Raw genomic sequence first — 22,022 nt, forward strand, 5'->3', positions numbered from 1 at the left:
GCTGGAAGTCGGGATTATCATTCCTTCACTGGCTTGTCATACACAGGTGCCTACATAGCCTGACAGAAATAGATGTGTTCAAGTTTCGTATCGACACACTCTATATCAGATCATGGGATGACCAGATTCAAATTGGTAATGGATGCTCAGCTCGAGGGGCTCGATGTTACAACAGACACGTGCCATCAGTCAGCTGGGCCACAATTTCTACGATCGTCTCTCCATGCAGGATGCTAGCTCTCAGTTTTGAGGTAGATGCGGCAGGTGTTAGCTCCGGGCAAGCTCAGAGCTCAGCGCCCAGGATGATTTATGGGTCTACCGGCCTGTCAACGTCCTGACAGCTGCAGCGGATGCAGAATGGACCATATCCTGCAGACGAACAAATTGTGAATAAGTCTCTGATCAACCCTTTCAAGACTCTTACAATCAAATCAACCTTCCGGGTGTGGCCTATCGATGGACCCTGGCCGCCCAGAACTGACTGGATCTTGTTCCAAGAATGCTAGTCGTTTGATTTCTCAAGGAGCAGGTGCAAAGGTTTGCTGACTCATCGGTGGTCCACTCATGGATAAGACACAAGGATGTGTTGATTCTGTCTCGGGGAGGGTAGCTGGAAGGATCGTCATGTTCCAGTTGGAGCGCATCAGGTCCTTGAAACCCAGGGAGAAAGTTAGCAATGCTTCTCCATATGCACGTGTTTTCTGAGCAGGTATAACTTGTACTAGGTTATCAATGTTTCTTTTACTGATATAAAGCCTACTGGTTCCTTAAATATTTGCCGGTGTGGCAACCATCGATTAGAAGATCTGCAAAAAGAGCATATACGCGGTGCAGATGACCTTAAGACATACCATAAAAGACTACAGAGAAACAATACGTTAAGGAGAGGCCGCTTCAAAAGTAGCTATAGATTTATGTCATATATATGTACAGTTGTTGGACTGCTCTTAAGTAGAGCGCGGCTGATCATCCGCCAAAATGTCCGGAAGATCTCGGATATCAGTCGTTTCGTTCGTGTTCACATCTACAAGCCGGACTGCCTCCAAATGAAGTGGGCCTGTGGCCAGAGGAAGAAGCTTGAGTTCGGTCGAGTGGCAAGTTCCTGGAAGGAGAGGGCTAATAGAAACGTCAGGTTAGAGAGGTAAAGGGAAAGAAACACGGCAGAGAGTACTAACCCCACACGAATATCAGTGCTCAAGCTGATTAATTCCACTTCCTGGCCAGCCACACTCTTTTGTCTCGCATGCACGATATTATCGTCAGTGACCGCTTCGGCCACTTGGTCCTCTTTCCGGCTGGTGATAGATGATGATGAAGGCCGAGCAACATGCCCGCGTGGGTCCACGCGTTTCCGCTTGGGGATGGCGATTAAGGCGAACTTGCGAGGAACATTTGATCGATTGACAATAAAAACTTGCCAAGTGAAGACAGAGCCAACCTGCACACGAACAGGTCCAGAGAAGGATATTGTGATGCCCACGTCTGTGACCGAATATGCTCGTTCTCGTAATGAGCTTCGATGGGAAGGGGTCACGCCCACTTGAGTTGACACCGATAGACTGGTAGGGCGGTTGGTCCTTTGCAGCGCTGGACTGGGCCCCCCATAAGTCGGATTTAGGGCGACTGAGAAATCGACGTTGGTTCTCCACTGCATAGCAATACGTGGCTTGCAGTCGTCATCCACAAGAATCACTACCTCGAGAGATATGTCTAGCATGCTGACCAACGCGGTAGATGATGGATTGGTCTCTGGGCCATACTTTGGTGTGAGTTTATACATGAGGGTCACGTCATCTCGCGGACGGCAAGAAATAGGAAGATTCAGGCCCGGTATGTCTGACAGCGACTCGATCGTTCCCTCGGAGAGCTGAAGATCCGCTTTTTCAAAGGAGACCTCGCAAGCCAGGTAAGGGGTGACCTCAAAGTCAAGACTGGCCACAGTCATTGGTATACCGGTGTAGGAGCTCAGCCGAGAATACCGAATTCTTGCACTTGCGGCGGGCACAACACGAAATGGATGACCATGTTGTTGCTGAATATTGTAAATCGGATCCTCGTTATACGTCGTCGGTATAACCCTCAACAGTCTGGAAGCAGGGAGGAAAGGCTCTTTATGATTGAAAGTCTTGTCAGTGGATAGAGATTGCAGCATGTTGGTCGATGCTGGGACGAGTGAGGGGAGATAGTCATCCTCTGAATCCTCTTGACGCCGACTGTCGGTGGGGTTCAGACTGGCCGAGGCAATGAATAAAAGTGACGGGTGTTGAATTCGAATACGGGGACGTCCTATCAACCAATTAGTGATGCTCAGTTCATGATATCCAGCCCAGGAATTCAGATAACTCACGCAGTATAGTTTCAATGTTCCAAACCAAATATACATGATTTCCACTGCCTTCATCGCCTTCAAACTCATTGAAGACCACTAAGGGATCCTCCTCTCCACCAACAATCCCCGAGAATATTATATCACGAGTTGGTGTGGTATTTTCACCAACTGATTCCGCTGGATCGACGGCAAAGACGTCGAGCTTGACTTCAAGTCGTGGCAGATAGTGTTTCAGGGTCGTTTCTGAGCAATCAGATAGTCTTAAGACGATGCGGACGGGCAGAAATTCATCTAATGGCTATCAATGAGTAAGAGGCTAACCCTGGAGAACCTTTGAAAGTGCATACCAAAGAACAATAGAGACCGTTGAGGGATGGACGAGAGGACAGAGGGGAGATCATCAGCTCCGTCCTCCAGGGCCGAACTCAGGGCGCCCTCAATGTCGAGTGCCGGAGCATGAGGCACAACTGTATCAAGAATAGCATGACGCAAGAATTCGCCTGGGATCTCCAGACCAGGCATTGCGACAACGGATGTCGCAAAGGAGTCAATAGAGTGGCTGTTTGGAGCTCAGGAGATAACCGATAAGTGTTGATACGGTTGACGCGAAACGCCAAAAGCGCATAACCGCGGAGATCATCGATGAAGCTCCGTTTTCACTTCTCTCTCTTAGTATCTTCAACACCGCTCACAATGGATCCAAGTGGCAACCCAGCTTCTGCCCTATGGCAAGAGGCGCGAAATGCCGATGGGCGCGTTTATTATTACAATCTACAGACCAAAGCCACACAATGGACCAAGCCTAAAGAGTTGATGACTCCAGTTGAGGTTTGTAATTGACACTAAAATGTTATGAGCTTAACTAACTTCTTTGCAGCTTGCTCTGGAAAATCAGCCATGGAAGGAACATACTACAGATGCTGGGCGCAAGTACTGGTACCACGCAGAAACCAAGCAGAGCACATGGGAGATGCCTGCAGTCTACAAAGATGCGCTTGCACAGGCGCCCACCCCCCAGGCACCCCCCGCGTAAGTGCCTTCCCGAATTAGCTTCTCTCAATGCTAACCCTATTATAGTGCGCCTTCCTTTGTGGCAGGTGGGACCTCCTTCTCGCAACCTCAGCAACGTGACCGTGAAGACTTTGACCGAGGTGACCGAGGTGACCGTGGTGATCGGGGATACGGCGACCGACGCGGTGGATATGGGTCATACGAAACAAACGGCATAGTTGCTGCTCCAGAATACAAGTCGCAGATGGATCCCGACTATCATTCTCTCGAGGAGGCGGAGAGCGCTTTCATGAAGCTGCTCAAACGCCACAATGTGCAACCAGATTGGACCTGGGAGGATACAATGCGCGCTACGATCAAGGACCCGCAATACCGGGCTCTCAAGGATCCGCGAGACCGCAAGGCAGCATTCGAGAAATACGTGGTCGAGGTTCGCATGCAGGAAAAGGACCGGGCGAAGGAACGATTCGCCAAGCTTCGTGCAGATTTCAACACTATGCTGAAGCGGCACCCTGAAATCAAATACTACAGCCGATGGAAGACAATTCGGCCGATCATTGAAGGGGAGACCACATTCAGGTCTACCAATGAGGAAGACGAGAGACGCCATCTTTTCGAAGAGTACATCCTTGAACTCAAAAAGGCTCACGTCGAGCAAGAATCTGTCACGCATAAGGCCGCTATGGATGAGCTGATGAACATCTTGGGCTCACTCAACCTGGAGCCATACACACGTTGGTCGGAGGCTCATGCTATCATTCAGTCCGACAGCAAGTTCCAAAGCGACGACAAGTTCAAAAGTCTGACTAAGTCTGACATTCTGACTGCCTTCGAAAACCATATCAAGTCTCTGGAACGGGCTTTCAACGATGCTCGCCAGCAGCACAAGGCGGCCAGAGCCAGGAAGGAGCGCAAGAACCGAGAGCAGTTTGTGGCTCTCCTCAAGGAGCTCAGATCCCAAGGTAAGATCAAGGCGGGCTCGAAGTGGATGAATATCTGCCCGCTCATCAAGGATGACCCCAGATACCATGGCATCCTGGGCCAGCCTGGTTCGACCCCGCTTGATTTGTTCTGGGATATGGTGGAGGAAGAAGAGCGCGCTTTGCGTGGACCTCGGAATGACGTGCTCGATGTTCTGGATGTGAGTTCTTTCGGATTGAATTGAATCGTTGACTACGTATACTAACGAACTGATTTCAGGACAAACGATATGAAGTTACGACTGAAACGACATTTGATGAATTCAATTCTATCATGTCCGCCGACCGCCGCACTTCCAAGATCGACTCTGAGATCCTCAACCTCATCTTCCAGCGTATCCAAGAGAAGGCAGTTCGACGCACAGAGGACGAGAAGCATGCCGCCGATCGTCAACAGCGCCGCGCTGTGGACGCACTGCGTTCTCGTATCAAGCGCCTAGAGCCGCCTGTCCGGGTCACTGACACCTGGGCCGAAGTCCAACCTCGTCTTGAGAAATACGAAGAATACAAGGCCCTCGAGTCCGATGAGCTCCGGGAGTCTGCCTTTGAAAAAGCAATTCGCCGCTTGAAAGAAAGAGACGAGGATGCAGAGAGGGATCGCGACGCACACTCCCAAAGCCGCGGAAGCCGGCGGGATTATGACCGTGGTGATCGTGATTACCGCAGTGGACGAGGAGAAAGACGAGGACCCAGCGGCCAGGCCAACCGCACCCCGGAAATGGATGCATACGAGGCAGACCGTCGCAAGGCACAGGCCGACCGCGAACGAACTTACCGCAAGGTCAGCGGTATTTCCCCGTCTCGTGACCGTCGCGATGAGCGTGGAGACCGTTATCGTAGCCGGGACCGTGACTTTGACCGCCCCCGCACTAGAGACCCAGATCGACGTGAAGACGAGCGCGAGCGCTTGTACCGCACTCGCGGTGATCCCCGTGGAGGTCGCGATGAGCTTGATTATGGTGGTGGTACCGGTGGTGCTGGCGACACTCGCAGTGTGGCCAGTGGTGACCGCCGACGCCGACGTGATAGTGATACCGAGAGTGTGGCTAGCCGATCTGCCAAACGGTACCGACGCGATAGCCGTGAGCGAGAGCGCAGCAAGGGTCCGAGAGCCCCCCGGCGGGAACGCTCTGCTATTCCGGAAGAAGAAACCGAGGATGCGAAGAAGGACGAGAAGGCCATTCACTCTGGCAGCGAGGAAGGAGAGATTGAAGAGGAGTAGATGGGAGTGGATATTTTCATTCACACTTGACTTCATATGCAAGTAATTTCTGCCCTTCAATGCACATGTAGGATATTGAGCTGAATCTACGTTGCAATCTCATTTGCTTTCTTCCAGTGGTAGTACCCTCTAGGCGTCTAGTACTCCGACTTGCACAAAGATAGCTCGGGCTCACCCTCATGCCTGGTGATTTCCGAAAGTTGCGGTCTGGACCATTTCAGTCTCCCATAATACCACTCTAATGCTGCACTAGTTGCCCTTCTAGCAGATGTGGCCGTTTATCCGATCATTGATTTTTTACCAAGGATCTCTGACATATCTCCCAGTCATCCTTGGCTTGTGACCTACTCACTGAGAAAATAAAGATAAAGATCGATTATCTCAGCTAACTAGTGAACTAACTACGTGACATATGGGTCATTTATCAGCCATCTATTCTGTGATGCTAGTCCCAGCATTCTATCTACTCTACTATGTAACATCAAATATGCCAAGTCACACAAAGCCCAGGAAGTCTCAGTGACTATTCAAATCTGCTTTGGTGTTGCAGCCATAACGCGTCCCATTCTCACAACTTCATCTCTTCGAGCCAGGGGGGAGACTATTCCGCACCGTTCCCAAGCAAGCAGCCTCCACACATTGCACCAGCCCCCCAAACCGCATTCGCCGACCAGTCAACCCTTTCCCGTAGTGCGCGTATTTAGCCGAGTTGGTCATGATAATTTGTGACTTTGGTGGGATAATTGGTTCTTGAATCATGCACCAACAGGTATCAGTGATTATCTGGGTCCCGAATTCCTCCAAGGCTGTGATCAATCCATCTTTATAGGCTTGAGTGTAGATTTCATTATTGCATGTCACTACCAACATGGTAGATTCACTCTTTGTGCGGTCTCTGGTGAGATCCACAAGCTGCTGGATCTCCTCGTATGAGAAATGGGGGTTTCCAAGCGATATAAGATCAACTGGTGTGTGCTCTGGCTCTCCTTTCCCACTGGGATTGAATAGTTGCCATTGCCTAGCTATATCCGACCGAGTGATGTGGATTTTTGGAGTGTCTTGGAGCTGCGTCTTTATATCTGATAGCCTGCGCGCTTCGATTGTGATGCCTGCAATATGAAACATTGGAGCACTGGAGGTGGTTGCGAATGCCGCCCCAAAGGCTTTCAGATCTGACGTTGTCACCAAGCACTTCTCCAGACCTGAAACTATCGGGATACGATCCGCAGAAATATCACCAGAGATGTATCCCAGGAGAGGGAAAATAGCATCATCCCAGCCCTCTATAGAGTCGCAATGGATCTGGACACGAGCCTTTCGGTGCTCTGTGAGATGAACGCCAGTGTTCAATGATCTTCCGGTCAATGCGACACAAACATCGAGGAAATCGGGGCATTTGATGGTTCTGGCACCCAGGACGCTATTGGCAAATACTACAGCATTTGACTCAGCCCACATAATATTATCCCCAAAGCTTGGGGCACTTTGTAATTGGTATGGTGCACAGGTGAAACTCGGCTTTGCTCCCATGTCCAAGTACGCTTGGGCTAACTGCTCAGAAGGCCCAGCAATTGCTAGATCAACACCTTGTGCACGCCACAATCGTCGGTCGATGGAGATCGAATTCAAAGTGGTAGGAATCCGGACTCTCGCACCCCATTCACGTAAGGTTTGTGCAAACTTCAATACCGCCGGTCCTGTGTAGATGCAGCAATCAATGTGTGCTTGTTTCACATCGATTAGCTCGGTGACGTCTTGAACCAAGGCTGTGCGCAGAATCACACGCATTGCAAATTGGGACGCTCTTCCATGCACTCCATTTAACATTTCGCGGTCAAGCGCGGTAAGCGTGACCGAGGAAAAGTCCGACTCATTGGGCACATGTGGTAGATCCAAAGACGGAATTGGATACAAGCCCATCTTATCTGCCCATTGGATCTGATCCCCCACGACACGAACTCTTGGTAGATCCAAAAGCGTCTCGAACGATAACTCCGGAACCTGAAGAACGGGGATGCTCTGTTGGAACATTTCTTGGGCAACGATGACTCCAATGGTCAAAATCAACTCCTCTCGCTTGAAGATGAGCGCACAAGGATGGCTCCCGCTCAGAAATAATTCGAGGACCACACAACTCCCGGAACAAGACCCACGGCCACCCGGTATTGCTAGCACTTTGCCTTTTATAGAGCTCCCGGCCAAGGGGTGGTGATTATCAATCACAATGCCGGTTTGAGGATTCACTCCTCCCCAGAAGCTGAGGGCGACATTGCTTGCAACGACGTCTCCCTCGGTCAACTTGGTAAACCCGGAGAGTGCGCGTCCAGGCAGGATATTCTGGTGCAAACGTGAGGGTAGGTAATTAGTTTGGGCGGGGAGAGCTTACTGTCGATGTTTGAACGTGGCCGCCCATTGCTAAGAAATTGAAATGGTAGCAGATCGAGCCGGAGATGAGATAAATCAGAATGATTCTAAGAATAGGAGAGATTCCTGAACGACCTGTATAATAGCTAATGGCTCGTCCATTTCCGGCCCCGCAATTCTCAGGAAATCCTTCAGAATGGAGGGGTAGATGCACTTATCTCGATGTAGATATGTTTTCCCTAGTATTAAATCATGATGCTCGGGTATTAAAACTGGGCGACCTGAAATCTGACGTATATGTACTTACTGTAGCTTCCCCCGTTGACCCTATTTATGACTTCCGTGACTTGTCCTTAAAACTAGTCTATGAAAACAAAGGGGAATATGTTAAATCCACTTATGTGAAAATTTATAAAACATGTCACATAATAACTTGCAAGAAATGGTGCTTCATGCTGTTTATATAAAAGCGAACTTTGCCAGCGAGATTTATATGTCCCAGCGTCAACTCATGTGGATTAAGAAAACTATCTCCAAGAGAACCCTCGTGGCTTTTAATATACATAATTATACGACAGGTTCAAGTCCCATATTACTCCGCGGATCCATCTTAGGGTATATTTATCTTCAGAAGTAAAGATGAGGAAAATAGGTGGTTATATAGGGTTGATCTGAGGTCAAGGGGACTGCTGCTCTCTCTCTTCTATATCATTCATATAATCTTCCTTCATTCCATCCTTCCTATTTCTACTTTTTGTTTGCTGCTCTCACTCACCTTTGTCTCCTCTCACTACCCTTTCTCCCCCCTTGGACTCTCTCTTCACTGAAACATAGGGTCAGTTTCTCCTATCTCATATGCATGTACTCTTCTGAAGTTTAGGGTGTGGGCAGATGTCGTTACCGTCAACTGACCTCCGGACCCCGTAAGATCCATAGAGAGATAGGAAATGAAGATCACCTTTCATTTCCCTTTGCGTTCAGATACTTACACGAATCAAAGAATATGACCAAAGAGAGAATATGAACTTTTGAGCATCTGCAAAACGTAGGGTTAAAAACTATGTATCTATATGACGTAGAGGCAATGAACCCGGCAGCTTTTCAGCAGTGACCTGTTCCATGCCATCCCGCGTCTGAAAACAACCTCGTCACCAATCCGTTCCGACAGGAAGTCCATCTTTAAACAAATCATAAAATTCATGGAAGAGCTTTTTTTCGGGGAACCCAAACCCTCCAACCTAATGCAAACATAAGAACTCCGTTGGAACAATAAACCATGCCAAACCCGATCCACCATTAAATTTAACAGGTGCTAGTGGAAGATCTGTAGACATGTGCTCCCAACCGAGGGCCGATGACTCTGGATAAACAAACCTAGAGCAAATCAAAGCAGGTTGCAAGGCTAACGATATAGGTATTTGCTGATAGACTGACGAATGACACAGGTCGCAGAAGTAAATGAGCGTACTAGACCAGGGATAGCAGGGTGTGAAGCAGGTCACTACCTTCTAGTCGGGGTCACTGTTGCCATTTAAATCGTCGTCATCGTCATCGTCGTCCGAGAGACCGTCGTCGGCACCGGAAGAGGGCCCGGCGCGGTGACGGAATCCTTTGCCCTGAACCGCCGAGGCTCTGCAAACGCCTGGGATCCCCATTAACCACATGATCTTCCAATCGCCACGGCGCCTGTTGCGCCGCTGCTCAAAGTCGCGGCCATCACGTCTGTGACGGCGGCGACGATGCTCGTTGTGAACGCCCTTTTCAGTTCTCTTCTTCCAAGAAGTACTGTTGAATATAGTTAGCACAGCATTCATAGATTGAATTGATAGCATCCATGGGTGAGGTAGAAAACTTACGTAGTTACCGGCCAGCTTCTGCTCCTGGTCCATTTGACTGTTGTACTTGTTGATACGAGGGCGGTAGCTGTTGGGGTCACGACGGAAAGTGACATCCAAGCTCTTCAAGAACCTGTTGCAACCACCGACCAGAGACTCGGGCGTCTGAGCACGAGCATTCACGGATGGCTGGCCGTCGAAGACGATGACACGATCAGCCAGGTAGGTGGCCATGATGAAATCGTGCTCGACGATGAAAGCGGTCTTCTTGGTGTGCATGATGAAACGCTTGATGACACGAGCAGCAACAATACGCTGCTCGGAGTCCAGGTAGGCACTGGGCTCGTCAATCAGATAGATATCAGCGGGCATACCCAGAGCCAAGACAATAGCGACACGCTGCAATTCACCACCGGACAGGTTCTGAACTTCCTGGTCGATGAAGTCATCCATCTTCAGGGGCTTGTAGACATCGGTTTGGAACTGAGGAGACAGGAAAGCAGTCTTGATACGCTTGAAGAAGAGCTGGCGCACGGTACCCGTGAACTTGGGGGTGATCTTCTGGGGCTTCATGCTGATGTTCATCTTGGGGACGGAGATAAGGCCATCGGGCTTCAATGCACCAGCAAGCATCTTACAGAAAGTGGTCTTTCCGGTTCCGTTCTCACCCATCATGACGACAATTTCGGAGTCGGTGAACTTTCCGGCATCAACCTTCAGGTGGAAGTCACCCAAAGTCTTCTCCATCGAGGGATAAGCGAAGGCACGGTCCTTGTCGGCAATGAACTCCTCACCCGCTTCGGTAAGACGGAAGGTGAGAGATTCCTCACGGAATCGCAAGTTCTCAGTAGGGATGTGACCATCCAAGAAGATGTTGATACCCTCACGGACGGAGGAAGGCAGAGTGACGACACCGTAAACAGCAGGACGACCGTACAGCACGCAAATAAAGTCGGACAAGTAATCGAGGACGGACAAATCGTGCTCGACAACAATGACATAGTCATCGGGGCGGAGAAGACTGCGGATTGTACGGGCAGCAGCCAGACGCTGCTTAACATCGAGATATGAGGAAGGCTCGTCAAACATGTACCTATATTAGTATTAGTAACGGAATCGACTCAATAGTATGACTGTAGCCAAGGTAGAACTTACACGTCGGCCTTCTGCACACAAACCAGACCAATGGCAAAACGTTGAAGCTCACCACCGGAAAGGTGACCGATATCACGTTGCGCAACTTGTCTCAGCTCTGGACAAAGATTAGCATAAGAATTCCAAAATATTCAAGTATGGAAACGCACCGAGAACTTCCATGATCTCATCCTCATTACCCATCGCAGCGCGCGCCTCAATCAGCTGCTGCACCTGCTGAATAGGTCCCTTCACAGCACGGGGAATCTGATCAACATACTGAGGCTTCACAACAGCCTTCAAATTGTCTTCCAGAACCTTGGTGAAGTAATCTATCCTAGTTAGCAATCTCGAATAGAGATGGTGGTAGGGCTATGGTGCTCACTCTGCAAATCGGAACCACGGAAGTACTTCAAAATCTCCTCCCAGTCAGGAGGGTTGTCATAACGACCGAGGTTAGGCTTCAGCTTGCCACTGAGAATCTTCAACGCGGTACTCTTTCCGATACCGTTTGTTCCAACCAGACCGAGAACCTGACCGGGACGGGGCATGGGAAGTCGGTGAAGCTTGAAGCTGTTGGCCGAGTAGCGGTGGGTGACTTGGGTCTCGAGGTTGGTGGGCAAGTTGATGATGTGAATGGCTCCGAATGGGCACTTCTTGGGGCAGATACCACAACCAATGCACAGGCGCTCGGAGATGAAGGCGATCTTAGAAGTGGAATCGACTTCAATGCAAAGCTTGCCGGAGCGGACCACGGGGCAAGACTTCTTGCACTCTTGACGACATTTCTGTAACTAATTAGCCTCCGTAAACACTATGAAATATCATATCAGATCGCATACCTTCGGTTTGCACTGTAAAGTTGGAAAGATGTGGTGTGAGCCAGGTATTCGTAAATCGAGAAAATCCTATTAGTGGGGGGTATTGCGCGACGAACCTTGTCACTGTTGATGATCGCAATACTAAAGAAAAATGTACCGTTAGCTGATGATATGAGACTTCGAAGGATTCCATGAACATACCGGGTAAGCTTGTCAGACATGATGGGTAGATGTGGTTCAAAGAAACCGTGTATGAAGCGGGTTGAAAAAAAGAATCAGCACCAAGTGGAGGAGGGGCGGAGAGTTGAAATTGGTCGAATAAGCGCTGTCGCAGGTAAATGAACCGGGCTCAGCAAAAGCACCAAGTATCTCTGCACAGACTCGACTAGAAATAAGTCAAGAAGAAACACTACTATCAACGAACGAGGGGCGGCAGAATTGAATGCACTTTGCTTTCTGTGGGCTGTGATGCCTTAGGCCGCAACTGCGTCACTTATTTATCAAGGCGGTGATTGGCTGTTGGCCTGGGCTCGGATTGGCGGTTTATCCGAGATCCGCGTGGCACGTGAGGTGTCGTTATGGTAGGCGCCAAGCGAATGCGCTAGTCCCAATCAGGTCAAGCAGTGTTGATGCCTAATAGATCGGGTGTCGACTTTCCCTGCAAACCAACCGAAGCAAACCCTCCAGTCAGTCCCCAACTCTTAGTTCTTCCAAGTCTCTCGTCTCCTCCTCCCCCAAGATTCCAGCTTCACGCCCCTCCCCCACCATTCACTTTCCCACATTGATCGACAGATCCCCCGCTTTCGGGGTCACCACGCTATGGAGTGTAAGTGATTTAATCTTTTCCTCAAGCACAGACGTGCCGACCGAAGCATTCGCCGCGGTACTTCTCCGCGCTTGTCGACCCACTGCACGAATCCTTGAATCCCCTCTATTCTGTTCCGATCGGGACAATTTTCAGCTGTCGTGGATTAAGCAGCGTGCTACTGCTTTCTCTGAGTCTGGTTGTGTGTACCAACCTGTCCATTGCTTTGGCATCCAGCCTGGCCGCGTCCATCCCACCCGTTATCAAAAAACATACTCTTTCATCAAAGTCAATATCCTGTCCCATTCTGCTCGTTTTAAGCTCCATTTGACCGCAATTTGGGTCGCGTGCCATTGTTTTACCCGTCCCTGTCTCTTTCATGCCTCTCCTAGCCCAAATCGAGCTTCAATGCTGACTGCCCCTCGGTAATAGCCTCTGGCATGGTGATCCCATCTGCTCAAGAACCTCGTTCTACCTCGACCATGTCTAATGGATACCCTATCTCGCCCGTCGCCGACGATTCCCACGTAGATGGAGATGCAGTAACGCAACGTGAACGCAGTCCGTCCGAGCCCATTGAGTCTCATCCCGTCTCCGAGTCCTCCCCCGAACCCGACGCCGCGGACGACTCATATGATGGCGCGTTTGCCGATTCAGATGCGGAAGATGAGGACGTAGCCGAGGACAATAGCGATTATGACGCGAACACATCCAGCCGTGAAAACTCTTCATCCCCTCACCCCGACCGCGGTGCGAAGCGCAAATCGTCACCGGTTAGCGAAACTGACCTGATCAGGCAAAATCCCGATCTGTATGGACTTCGACGAAGTGGGCGTGCTCGCACAACGCGCCATCTTGCCGACTCATCTGATTCAGACTCTGATGTTATTGCACCACGCACTAAGCGTCGGCGCAAAGATGCATCCCAACAACCTTCCAAGGCGTCCCGATCGGCCACTGTGTCATCCCTATCCGAGTCAGACAGTGACGAGTATGGTGGAAAGAGCGCTCGTGCTAGCAAAGCAAGAAGACGCCGTCTCCAACAAACTGCCAGCTATGAGCCCTCATTGAACGAGGTTCGCTTCTCAACGCGAACCGCCAAGAAGGTGTCGAATTACAACGAGGATGACGAGGAAGATGAAGCCATGTTTGACGAAGACCCAGAAGATCTTCCGCCGAACTACTGGGTGGAGAGTTATGTGGAGGACACTCGCCCTGCTGTCGACGTCGTCCTGAATCACCGCCTCAAGGAGGGTGTCGACCCCAAAGTCCAAGATCTCGACCGCAACCACTTTGAGTTTTGTATCAAGTGGCAGGACAAATCACACTATCATGCTACGTGGGAAAGCAATGAATCCATTGCCAACTTCCGCAGCACGCGACGCGTGGATAATTATGTTCGCAAAGTGCTCAATGAAGACATTCGGCTGCAGTATAGTGTCGACTCCCCTCCTGAAGACCGCGAAAAGTGGAACCTCGATCGCGAACGAGACGTGGAGGCCATAGAAGACTACAAAAAGGTTGAACGAGTCATTGGTGTACGTGATGGCGAGGACGGTACCACGGAATACCTTGTCAAATGGAAACGTCTCCTTTATGATTCCTGTACCTGGGAACCCGAGGATCTGGTTAGTGAGATCGCACAGCGTGAGATTGATCGATTCTTGGATCGCACTGCTCGGCAACCCATCTCCGACAAGAACGAGATAAATGTTGCCACGCGTAAATCCTTCGAGCCCATCCACGGAACCCCTAGCTTCTTGCAGAATGGAGAACTCAAGGACTTCCAAGTCAAAGGTCTAAACTTCTTGGCTTTCAATTGGGTCAGGGGTCGCAATGTGATTCTGGCAGACGAGATGGGTCTCGGAAAGACAGTACAAACAGTCGCGTTCATCAACTGGATGCGCCATGTGAGGCGGCAGCAAGGGCCATTCATCGTCATCGTCCCTCTGTCTACTATGCCAGCATGGGCTGATACCTTTGATCACTGGACACCAGACCTCAACTACGTGGTTTATAACGGCAGTGAAAAGGCGCGCTCCGTTTTGCGCGAATATGAATTGATGGTCGATGGGAATCCCAAGCGTCCAAAGTTCCATGTTCTTTTGACAACTTACGAGTATGCAATGAATGATTCACCGTTCCTCGGCCAATTCAAGTGGCAATTCATGGGAGTGGATGAGGCACACCGTCTCAAAAATCGCGACTCACAACTTTATGTCAAGTTGTTCGAATGGAAATGCCAGGCGCGCCTTTTGATTACCGGCACTCCGATCCAGAACAACCTTGCTGAGCTTTCAGCACTGATGGATTTCCTGAATCCGGGCCTCATTGAAGTCGACGTCGACATGGATTTGAATTCGGAGGCAGCATCTCAAAAACTTGCGGAATTAACCAACGCCATTCAGCCTTTCATGTTGCGGCGTACCAAGTCCAAGGTCGAGTCGGATCTTCCCCCAAAGACTGAGAAAATCATTCGAGTGGAGCTCTCCGACGTCCAATTGGAATACTACAAGAACATCTTGACGAAAAACTACGCTGCTCTGAACGACGGGAATAAGGGAATGAAGCAGTCTCTTCTGAACATCATGATGGAATTGAAAAAGGCTAGCAACCATCCATTTATGTTCCCCAACGCAGAAGCAAAGATTCTGGAAGGCAGTAGTCGTCGAGAAGATATCCTTCGCGCCATGATCACCAGCAGTGGAAAGATGATGCTTCTCGATCAACTGCTCCGCAAGTTGAGCGTTGATGGCCACCGAGTTTTGATTTTCTGTCAGATGGTTGGCATGCTTAATATCCTGAGTGAGTATATGGAATACCGTGGTTACAAATACCAACGGCTTGATGGAACTATTCCGTCTGCCGCTCGTCGGTTGGCAATTGAGCACTACAATGCTCCTGGTAGCACCGACTTTGCATTCCTTCTTTCAACCCGCGCCGGTGGTCTCGGTATCAACCTTATGACTGCAGACACTGTCGTGCTGTTTGATTCGGATTGGAATCCCCAGGCTGATTTGCAGGCTATGGCGCGTGCTCACCGAATCGGTCAAACAAGACCTGTCAGCGTTTACCGTCTTGTCTCAAAAGACACTATCGAGGAGGAAGTCATTGAAAGAGCTCGTAACAAGCTCTTGCTCGAGTTCATCACCATCCAGCGTGGTGTCACGGACAAAGAAGCCTCGGAGATGCAAAACAAGATGGCTCGCGTGGTTGCGGAGCCTAATTCCACAGACGATATCTCTCGTATCCTCAAGCGTCGCGGCCAGAAGATGTTCGAACAAACCGACAACCAGAAAAAACTGGAGCAGCTTGATATCGATTCTGTTCTCGCAAACGCAGAATTACACCAAACTGAAGAGGCCGAGCAAATTCAAGCCGACGGTGGTGAAGAATTTTTGAAAGCGTTCGACTTTGTCGACATCAAAGTTGACGATCTCACTTGGGACGACATTATTCCTAAGGAACAGCTCGAAGTGCTCAAGGCCGAGGAAAAGCGGAAAGATGATGATCATTATCTCGCTGAAGTCATTGAGCAAAATCGACCCCGCAAGCGCCACGCCCCCGCGGACACGACAGATTCACGAGAGGAACGCAAGGCGAAACGACTCGCAAGAGCTCAAGTCAATATCGACGATGGCGAGGAAGAGAGTGCCTCACTGGATCCTAAGCGCCCCCTCGGCGAAAAGGAATACCGTGCGCTCTCTCGAGCTTTCCTTCGCTACGGTGATATGGATGACTCCGAAGACCTCATTCTCGAGGATGCCAGGTTACAAACTCGCGATCGGGGCACCGTTCGTGCTGCTCTTCAGGAGATTACCGATAAGGCAAACTCGCTTGTCCAAGCAAGTTTGGATCAATTAGAGGCAATGAAACAATCTGGCAGGAACCCTACGAAGAAAGAGCAGAAGGCCGTCTTGTTCGACCATCATGGTGTCAAGCGACTCAACGCATGGACTATCGTTGAGCGCCCACCGGATATGCGCCTTATCCGAAGCATCATCAAATCGTTGCCTGATTTCAGGACATTCCGACTCCCCGAGGCTACCAAACTGGCGGACTACAGCTGCCAATGGGGTGCGCGTGAAGACGGAATGCTTCTTGTAGGTATTGCACGTCATGGGTTCGGTGCGTGGACCCAGATCCGCGATGACACCGAGCTTGGCCTCGGCGATAAATTCTTCCTTGAAGAACACCGAGTCGAGCGAAAGACACAACGCCTGCAAACCGAAGAGAAGGCAACAAAATCGCCGGGGGCTGTCCACCTTGTTCGACGAGCTGAATACCTTATGTCTGTTCTGAGAAACAAGTACAATAACAATGCTACAGCAAGAAGGGCAGTCGACAATCACCACCGCAATAATAAGCGTGGCTCACGGGTTTCCGGCAGTGGCAGTGTCTCTGCCTCTCCGGCACCCTCGAGCTCTCGCAGGCCTGAGAATCCCCGCAAGGGTCACCGTGACTCTGATCGATCACGGCCTCGCCCCCACACGCATAGCAGCCGGGAGGGCACTGACCGTCATCATACTCCTAGCCATGAGTCTCGTTCACGGTCTGGTCATGATATTGATCGTCCACGCCATCGTCTATCTGATGCCTCTAATGACGAGCTTCGTCGCCGCAAAGGCCATGAGAACGGTGGTTCTAATAAGGAAGACATGGCCTTCATGTTCTTCAAGCCTATTGTTGCCAATTTGAAGCAAGTGTCAATGATCACTGCCAAAAATTACCCAAGCAAAAACGAGCGGGCCCAGAAACTCCGTCTTACACTTGTGAAGATTGGAGAATTCATTCGCAATAATCTGGAGGGCTCGCAATCGATGCCCTCTTTGGAGGTTCGACTCTGGTAAGTTCTCTTTATTATCACATTTATATCTCACTTTCTGACTTGATTTCCAGGGATTACGTTTCACTCAACTACTGGCCAAACAAAGATGCCAGTGGTGCTAAGCTGCAGCAGATGTTCAATAAGGTCATGGAAGCCAGTAAAGCTTCCAAGGCCTCTAATGGCAGCTCGGCTTGAGGTCCGTATCTCATCACAATGGGTACAGGTGTTCTTTGTTTCAGTTCAACTTCACTTTAGCACGGTTTGATGACATGCATGTTCAGCGTTTCTGATATCAGATATCTACCTATCCTTTTTCCTTTTTCTCGCTTTTTTTTTGATGATAGACACCCAGCGTATTTTTTTGGCAATCTCTGCTCCCTCTACTCCCTCTACAATGTTCCCACTCCCAACCTTGGACCACGTTATTCCGGTATTCTTTGCATTGGACTCGAGAGTTTTGAAGTTGCTGTTATCGTCATCTTCTTCAAACACCTGGCACAATTATCGCACAATTCCTTGACCTGTCCTCAAGGTGAAATCCGTCTCTCTCTTTTGCTCTTTGTTGAAGGTACATATGGATGCAACTTGTTGCATGGCATTGCGAATGGCGTCGAAGGCTTTGCGCCCCAAAAGCACAGACAGAATTTTCGAAATGAGCATGACCTACGGTCTTGGATGATCACTGCATGGCGTGTTTGGGGGTTTCTTTTTTCGATGTTTTAATGTTTTCCAATGGGGGAGTTTTGGACTGGCTCTCCATGGTCTTTTTCCCCTGGATTGAGCCAATCATTTCATATCCCCTTCGCTTTAGTTTGCTTTGTATGCTGCGAGCATACTAGGATCCTTTCATATGGAGGCATCCGTAATCAAGGGCAGTTTGTTTTTCTTTCATGTATCTTATGGAGTGGCGTCGACTGTTTCCCTTATGGAATCATTCAGTTGGGAGCATGTTATTTGACATTCTTTTGCTTTTTTCTGGTTAGAACGTAGTATGAATTATTATTTCTTAAATACTACATATATCTGCCATTGAATACCGAGACATCCCTGAGAAGGCTGGAGGTGCCTTGGCGGGTCTCGAGGGCGCCCTGGGGGTACCAGTGGACCCACCGGCTATACCTCAAAGCCTAGCCCCGAAGTCGAATTTGACGCTCTTATATTGGCTTGATCACCAGCTTGGATGGACTTGAGGATGTGACTATTCCAATAGTTTCGGTTTCATTTGGACATGTTTAGGAACTATATGTGCTGAACAATGAGACATAATCGCTAGGAAATCGGCTGCACCGATAGCCTTTGAGCTTGCCCTGTCGCTCCTTGGCGGGGAATAAAGGCATACATAAACCAAGAAAAAAAATATCCTTCCATTCAATCTTACATTATAATGCATAAGTGAGAAGATAGTTGTATTGATCACCCATAGGGGTGATTGACATTGGGCAAGGCCAGTAGGCCAAGCCAGAAAGCAAAGAAAAAAAAAAGAAACTGGCTATTCATACATTCCGTTGCAAGATTCATCCTGCCCGGGCTTGAAAATACAAATAAAAGAACGCGATCATCAACACCATGCACGTCGGGATATGAGGGAAACAAAAGAAATGGTGATTGCACTGACGCAGAACCGAGATCAACCTCAGCGAGCACACACCCCAGAGAAGAGAAGGTTAGAGACAAACAGGAGGCGCGAAGCAGAAAAGAGGTAGGAAAGAGGGCGGGGGAGTGAGGATGAAGCAAGAAGGAAGTCAGCACGAGTCAGCTAAGTGCTCCCCTCAACAGTCGGCGCGTCGGCCGCCTTCGCCAGCTGTTCCTGTTGATGTTGAAACTGCTGCTGCTGCTGTTGCAGCTTCTCAAGGCTGGTCGTTAGGTGGGCGGGGGGTACGGAGCCGACCATTGCGCTGAACAACTTGATCTCCGCGTCAATGAGGTCATCAAAGATGGCCTCCTTCTCGCGCCATGCGCGCTCCCGCTGGGGGCGGATTGTCTCCCACTCGGCTTGTAGCTGTGTGGCCTCCTTGCCGGCCCAGGCAATCTGTCGACGGAGGAGACGGTAGAGGTCGCGCGGGGGTAGACGGAGCTCGGAATCGTCAAAGTCGAGCTCTGGGCCAAACTCCGGCATCGAGGTCTCGTCGGGGTCGTGAGCCTCGGTTGCGGTTGTGACGGGGGTTGGTACGATGGTGATTGCTTCGGTGTGTGGCTCGGACTCTGTGCCTGGCTCCCGGGGCTGGGTCAGCTTCAAGCGGATGCGTTGCAGCTTCGAGGCTGGGGTGCCGGTAGTGCTGCCTGGGGCGCCGTGGACTTTTGAGATGGAGTCGATAGGGCGCATGGTGTCGGTCTCATGGACAGAGCGCATGTGCTTGGTAAGGGCGTCGGAGCGGGTGAAGTTGCGATCACATTCTGTAGGTTTCATTGTTAGTATTCGAGATCTCCAACCCCCGTTTAGAGGACTCGAGTCTCGGTCTGAAACACGTACCTGGCAGAGTGCAGTAGAATGGCTTCTCGCGGGTGTGACTTCTCATATGTGCGCGGAGGGCGTAAGCACTAGCGTGCGTTTGACCTTTGCGGGTACAATCGGTCCACTCGCAGGAGTAACGTTTCTGTCGGCTCCCGATGTGTTCATTGTGAAGGTGCTGCACCAGCCCATCCATGTTGCCGAGGTCGCCGGCGGTGCATCCGTCCCATCGGCAAATGGTGACTTGGTCAGTGCTCTGTCCACTGTAGTCTTCTTCTTGATTGGTACCAAGGAGAGTAAGGATGCTGGGGGAGTTGGGGATCTCGCCAGAGCTGTCGGAGGAGATGGAGGCAGTTGGGGATGGAGGTGGGTGGTTTTCATCTTGGGCAGAGGAAAGTGGAGTCTGTCGGTCCCAGGACGCAACGCCAGTGCGACGCCGCTTGGAGGGGGGCATGTTAGGCATCGATGGCGAATGCGCGCGGCTCTCGTGCTTCATGGATTCATGGTCTGAAGTTTCGAGGGATCCCACCGATGATAGCGGAGAACCAGGAGAGTCTCGTGAAGCCATTGTGAATGGTACAGCTCGTATACAAAAAGAAGAGGTAACAAACGATTGACCTGTTTATTATACTGCGCCGAGACGTCGCCGAGACGTCGCGCGAGGGAGGCCATTGATATCACATCATGTGATCAATTAGGGACGGACCGATTCACGTGACCGATAGCTGACTATAACCAACAGGCACCATCCATTCTCCCTTTCTTCCTCCATTATTCTCCTGAATAGGTATTGACCATATTATTATTGATCATGATTGCCTCTTTCTTATTTACCTACAACAATTCTATGTTAGTTCACTTACGAATGCACTGACCTCCTATGTATTAGTGCACCACACTAACCCCAACGGTGAGCTCGCCTTTACCCTCTATACACACTACCCTACATAATAAACTCTACGCAACATCGAATATTTTCTATTACATGATGATCATCTGATGAATTTGCAATCCTGACGATCACCAATCAAAGCGAGATTGGATGTTGACTCTCTACACTTGATCTGACCTATACAACCACCCACACGCATTACAAACAACTCCCATTTGCTATGGTTTATATCTAATAAATACAAATTTATTTTGCAGGAAACATCCTAGTATCGAGCCCCTGAAACCTTGTGTTCCTCCAAAATAGCATCGATCTCCGCCATCTCCGAATCCGTCAGCGTCTGAGCACCGCCCATATTCTGAACCACCTTATCCTTCGTAGTACCTCCAGGAATGGGGATAATAGTAGGCATGTCGGGCTTCTCACTCTGGGTCCGGATCCATGCCAGTGCAATCTGAGCAGGGGCAACACCTTTGCGGGTAGCAAGGTCCTTGACCTCGTTGATGAGCTTCAGGTTGTGTTGGAAGTGCTCTTCCTGGAACCGGGTCATATGGTGCCGAATATCGCCTTGGGGAATGTCGGCCAGCGAGGTCACAGCTCCGGTCAGAACACCTCGGCCTAGTGGCGAGTAAGCAATGACGGGGATGTTGAGCTCCGCGCAGGTTTTGGCAATGTCGTTATGGAGGATATCGGTGGACCATAATGACATTTCAACCTCGACGGCAGCAATAGGGTGCACCTTGTGTCTGGAGAAACAGTTAGAGTTGGGTTTGTTCATAGGAAGACCATATAAAATCAGAACGAAAGCACATACGCTCGGCGGATCGTCTCAGCATCAACCTCGCTCAATCCAATTCCCCCAATCTTGCCCTCCTTGACATACTGTGCGAGAACCTTGATAGTTTCCTCAACAGGGACTTTGGGGTCTTGTCGTGCGCATTCGAAAATATCAAGCTTCTTCTTGCCATCAAGTAGACGGAGAGATTCGTCCACGCTACGACGGATATTCTCTTCGGAGCAATCTGGGACAAGCTCACCCACCTTCAAGCCACCCTTGACACTGAGAACGACCTTGTCGGCGTTCTCAGGGTACTTGGTAAAGTACTTGTTGAGCAGGTGCAGGGAGTTGTACTCTACAGTACCATACAGCTCGCCAGCATTCCAGAAGTTGGCACCCAGTTCTATGGCGGTATTAAGTGTCTCAAAGCACACCTTTTCTGACGGAGGCTGCGCGTTCCAGGTCATTCCTGATTTTGTTAGTAAAATGTCCAATTGTGGTGTTTGTGGGGAGTCGCACTCATCGTGCCATAGCCAATAGGGCCAACTTCCTGTCCGAGTAGAGAGGGCATAAT

The 22,022-nt window shown here is 50.0% G+C and overlaps 7 protein-coding genes across 7 annotated transcripts; 2 read left to right on the forward strand and 5 right to left on the reverse strand.

The window, feature by feature from the left end:
• Positions 1-947: 947 nt before the first annotated feature.
• N7447_004127 (TRAPP trafficking subunit Trs65 domain-containing protein) lies at positions 948-2,851 on the reverse strand (the record flags this gene model as incomplete). Its single annotated transcript, XM_057228402.1, has 4 exons — positions 948-1,116; positions 1,176-2,286; positions 2,348-2,620; positions 2,677-2,851. The coding sequence occupies 4 exons, from the start codon at positions 2,849-2,851 to the stop codon at positions 948-950; spliced, it is 1,728 nt and encodes a 575-aa protein (XP_057087743.1).
• A 171-nt stretch (positions 2,852-3,022) lies between these two features.
• On the forward strand, positions 3,023-5,542 carry N7447_004128 (snoRNA-splicing protein PRP40; the record flags this gene model as incomplete). Its single annotated transcript, XM_057228403.1, has 4 exons — positions 3,023-3,157; positions 3,207-3,358; positions 3,407-4,481; positions 4,541-5,542. The coding sequence occupies 4 exons, from the start codon at positions 3,023-3,025 to the stop codon at positions 5,540-5,542; spliced, it is 2,364 nt and encodes a 787-aa protein (XP_057087744.1).
• A 576-nt stretch (positions 5,543-6,118) lies between these two features.
• On the reverse strand, positions 6,119-7,955 carry N7447_004129 (Aconitase/3-isopropylmalate dehydratase large subunit alpha/beta/alpha subdomain 1/3; the record flags this gene model as incomplete). Its single annotated transcript, XM_057228404.1, has 2 exons — positions 6,119-7,879; positions 7,929-7,955. 2 exons carry the CDS (start codon positions 7,953-7,955, stop codon positions 6,119-6,121), a joined length of 1,788 nt encoding a protein of 595 aa, XP_057087745.1.
• Positions 7,956-9,667: 1,712 nt separating this feature from the next.
• Positions 9,668-11,917, reverse strand: N7447_004130 (ATP-binding cassette domain-containing protein; the record flags this gene model as incomplete). Its single annotated transcript, XM_057228405.1, has 8 exons — positions 9,668-9,691; positions 9,763-10,834; positions 10,897-10,993; positions 11,046-11,207; positions 11,261-11,663; positions 11,718-11,729; positions 11,813-11,837; positions 11,898-11,917. 8 exons carry the CDS (start codon positions 11,915-11,917, stop codon positions 9,668-9,670), a joined length of 1,815 nt encoding a protein of 604 aa, XP_057087746.1.
• Positions 11,918-12,983: 1,066 nt separating this feature from the next.
• Positions 12,984-17,524, forward strand: N7447_004131 (chromatin-remodeling ATPase CHD1; the record flags this gene model as incomplete). Its single annotated transcript, XM_057228406.1, has 2 exons — positions 12,984-17,347; positions 17,401-17,524. The coding sequence occupies 2 exons, from the start codon at positions 12,984-12,986 to the stop codon at positions 17,522-17,524; spliced, it is 4,488 nt and encodes a 1,495-aa protein (XP_057087747.1).
• A 1,561-nt stretch (positions 17,525-19,085) lies between these two features.
• N7447_004132 (C2H2-type zinc finger protein) lies at positions 19,086-20,346 on the reverse strand (the record flags this gene model as incomplete). Its single annotated transcript, XM_057228407.1, has 2 exons — positions 19,086-19,723; positions 19,800-20,346. The coding sequence occupies 2 exons, from the start codon at positions 20,344-20,346 to the stop codon at positions 19,086-19,088; spliced, it is 1,185 nt and encodes a 394-aa protein (XP_057087748.1).
• A 589-nt stretch (positions 20,347-20,935) lies between these two features.
• N7447_004133 (aldo/keto reductase family protein) lies at positions 20,936-22,019 on the reverse strand (the record flags this gene model as incomplete). Its single annotated transcript, XM_057228408.1, has 3 exons — positions 20,936-21,416; positions 21,485-21,917; positions 21,968-22,019. 3 exons carry the CDS (start codon positions 22,017-22,019, stop codon positions 20,936-20,938), a joined length of 966 nt encoding a protein of 321 aa, XP_057087749.1.
• Between the last annotated feature and the right edge of the window lie 3 nt (positions 22,020-22,022).

This window comes from Penicillium robsamsonii, assembly GCF_028829455.1.
Source record: "Penicillium robsamsonii strain IBT 29466 chromosome Unknown utg000002l_segment0_segment0, whole genome shotgun sequence".
Taxonomy (NCBI): domain Eukaryota; kingdom Fungi; phylum Ascomycota; class Eurotiomycetes; order Eurotiales; family Aspergillaceae; genus Penicillium; species Penicillium robsamsonii.